The sequence below is a fragment of the Atta colombica genome, unplaced genomic scaffold, assembly GCF_001594045.1.
Source record: "Atta colombica isolate Treedump-2 unplaced genomic scaffold, Acol1.0 scaffold178, whole genome shotgun sequence".
NCBI lineage: Eukaryota > Metazoa > Arthropoda > Insecta > Hymenoptera > Formicidae > Atta > Atta colombica.
The window spans coordinates 16,347-19,479 of record NW_017259269.1 but is presented as its reverse complement, the minus strand read 5'-3'; the positions used below and the strand labels follow the sequence as shown (position 1 = coordinate 19,479).

General features: G+C 27.6%; 1 protein-coding gene across 5 annotated transcripts in view; it reads left to right on the top strand.

The window, feature by feature from the left end:
* The window catches only part of LOC108686381 (synaptotagmin-1-like), a 63,573-nt gene extending 62,620 nt beyond the window's left edge, over positions 1–953 (top strand). For all 5 annotated transcript variants that reach the window (XM_018191658.1, XM_018191654.1, XM_018191655.1 and 2 more), the window contains one exon: positions 750–953. In XM_018191658.1, coding sequence (XP_018047147.1) covers positions 750–953 — 204 coding nt within the window. The remainder of the gene's footprint in view (positions 1–749) is intronic.
* Positions 954–3,133: the final 2,180 nt, after the last annotated feature.

Here is a 3,133-nt window from a genome sequence, read left to right as displayed (position 1 = left end):
TTTTCAGTAACAATGTGTTCTTCTCGGCTATCTCTCTCGTATTATGTGTATATATATATATATATATATATATATATGTATATATATATATATACTAATATATATAATTTTTATCTGTTAATATATATAATTTTTATCCGAATCTTTGGCTACTTCTATGATTGACTGATTGACAATCCATAGTTCGCAATCCAAATCCGCAATCCGTAGTGTGACACGGGCTTAAGGCAATGCTGAGATGTTTGTTTTATTGACATTTACACGGTAAAAAAATCTCCAAATTGGATTTACGAATTGCAAAAATATTATTACATAAATTAAAGTATGCACAAACAGGATCTTCGCTGCATTAGATTTCATGAGAAAATCGAAAAAAAATTACAAAATTCACTTACTTTTGACTCGTACAGCTATCATCTCAGATATATATTTGCTTGATATAATAGTTTTAGAGTTCAGCTAAGAACATATGCGTTTGAGTAAGATATATAGAATGATATATAATATGATGTAAAAAATGAATCAAAGATGTCATATTATCGGCTTTAGCATCACCTTAAGCGCTGACTCACGTATAAACTCACATACGCGTCAAGTCGGCCGATAATCGCTGGCTCAGTGAACTCACTCATATGCGAGTCCGGCCGTCAAAGTGTTAATATCACATTATAAATGATCATACAATAAAAATAACTTTTGTAAAACAGTGACATAACAAAATCATGTTTTCCTATCATCAATAATTTTAGGTTTTACCAGAAGGATTATCTGCCAATACCGTCGACGCTAGTGACAGTGAAGATTCTGTCAGTTCGTTCAAAAAGTCTACCGATATTTTTATCGGTAAAGTGGCTCTTGGAAAAGGTGTGAGAGGTTCGACCGAAAGATTACATTGGTTCTCAGTGCTTCAAAATCCAAGAAAACTTGTTACTGTCTGGCATACTTTGAAATAAAAACTATTATTATTTTATTATACATACATTATACGTATTTTATTATACATACATTACACAAATGTAATTGTTATTTTTCAGTGATTTTGATAAATCATTACAATTTCAAAGAATTGCATATTATTATATTATTTATTTATACATATATAATTTACATTATAATATAATATAATTTATACATGAAGTATTTATAATAAAAGTATTTATAATAAAAGTTTAACTTTACACAGCTAACTTCAAATGATTTTTAAATAACCCTGACATTAATTTTAATCCTCAAGGAGGTCAAGATCATCAACTTTTCCCGTTGCTCATTATTCATTAAAAAAAAAAGTTATTACAACAAAACAATTCCTATAAATAAAATGTAATTTTTGGACAAAGGGACTATATATTAGTAAAATAAGAATATATTAGTAAAAAAAGACTACGCCTAAAGAATCTTGTTTTATATTACAAACAGAAAATTTTAAAATCTCTTAAAAATAAATCTCCATTCTCTGCATTTTTTGGCCTTTTCCACTTGTAATTTTATTTATGATAATGATTGTCGTTGATAAAGCACAGTCTGAAAATTTTGTGTTACACAATGATCAATAATATTATAAATTGTAATAACGATAATACATTTACCAATTAACGAATTAAAAACAAATTATCATCAAGAATTTCAATAAATCAATATTTCATACCATTTATAATTTTAAATTGATTAATGAACGTTTCAATGAAATTTAACTTTGTAACTAATTTAACATTCTTGTGATTTACTATTCACTGTCTATTCAACTGATTTCTAATTAAATTTCATATTATTGCGTTTTATTCTGACTCATCACACTCATGTTATTTATTTAATAATTTTATATAATTTTTTATGACGTACCGAAGGACTAATCGTGGTCGAAACTGAACCCCTCTATTCTTGAAAAGTTTCACCACAGAGAAACCTTGAGGCCCGAATTCATGTTGTTCTTCAGAACTCAAGTCTGGTCTCCAATATCAGAACTCGGATAGTATAAATACATACAGTATGGATACTGAACATCGACATCTTTGATGTAGTGGGTCCCATGACTCGCTGCCATGTTGTGGATTGGAAAGGCGCTTATAAATTTGAGTTTTTATAAAACTATAAATAGAATGATTTTTCTAAAAAAAAAGACATAATTCGGTCATGTCGTGAAAATATGTTTATAACGAATATATTTTTAAATCAGAATTACATAATAATATAATGTTAACGAACTCATTATATAAAAATAACATGAATAATAATAACATTAAACAATAATAAGTAAATTAAAAATAATAATTGATTGAATATGAAGATTGTAATTGAATAATTATATATGAAAAAATAATATATTGCATGAAAATTATAATTAAATGTGAAGTTGTAATTTAATATACGTATTTAATACACGCACGCACGCACGCACGCACGCACGCACGCACACACACGCACGCACGCACGCACGCACGCATACTTTATTACGAGAATACTCTATCGTATACAAATATAACAATCTACACAATATAGCGTCTCCGAAAAAATTTGATTTAATTTTTTTAAGGAAAACTTAATTTATTAATCCTTTGCCATACTTTTCTTTTACAAATTAAAAAATTAAAAATTAAGCTTTGTATGAACGATATACCATGGCTCTCATCCGTAATATTCATGTTTGGCCCGATTTCCTTACCATCTCACACAATATTGTAGACGAAAGGGTTAATTATATTTATGGGAAGGAGATCCAGCTAAACTTAACCTGTAATTTCAACTTGTTGAAAACGATAACAATCCTGGAAATCGATACATACGCACTAAAAATTGGGGACCACATAAAAAATTCAATGTCTATACTGTATGTACTTATACTGCGACTCGGATTTCAATTTCGAATCCCCAAACCTAAATTTCAATGTGATTAATCATCAAATTCAGTTTTTCGTGTCTGAGCGAGAAATATGAGAATAAAATAAAACGTGAGTTACGTGAGAGTGCAATTACAAAATGTAATCGGCCGAAAATCCATTTTTTGAAGTATTAGGTAAAGAATTAAAATATTATATATTATAAATTATATATTATAAATGTTATTAATATATTTACAATATATTTATAATATTTATAATATATAAAATATTTATACTTTCAGTGAAAAAATTTTACT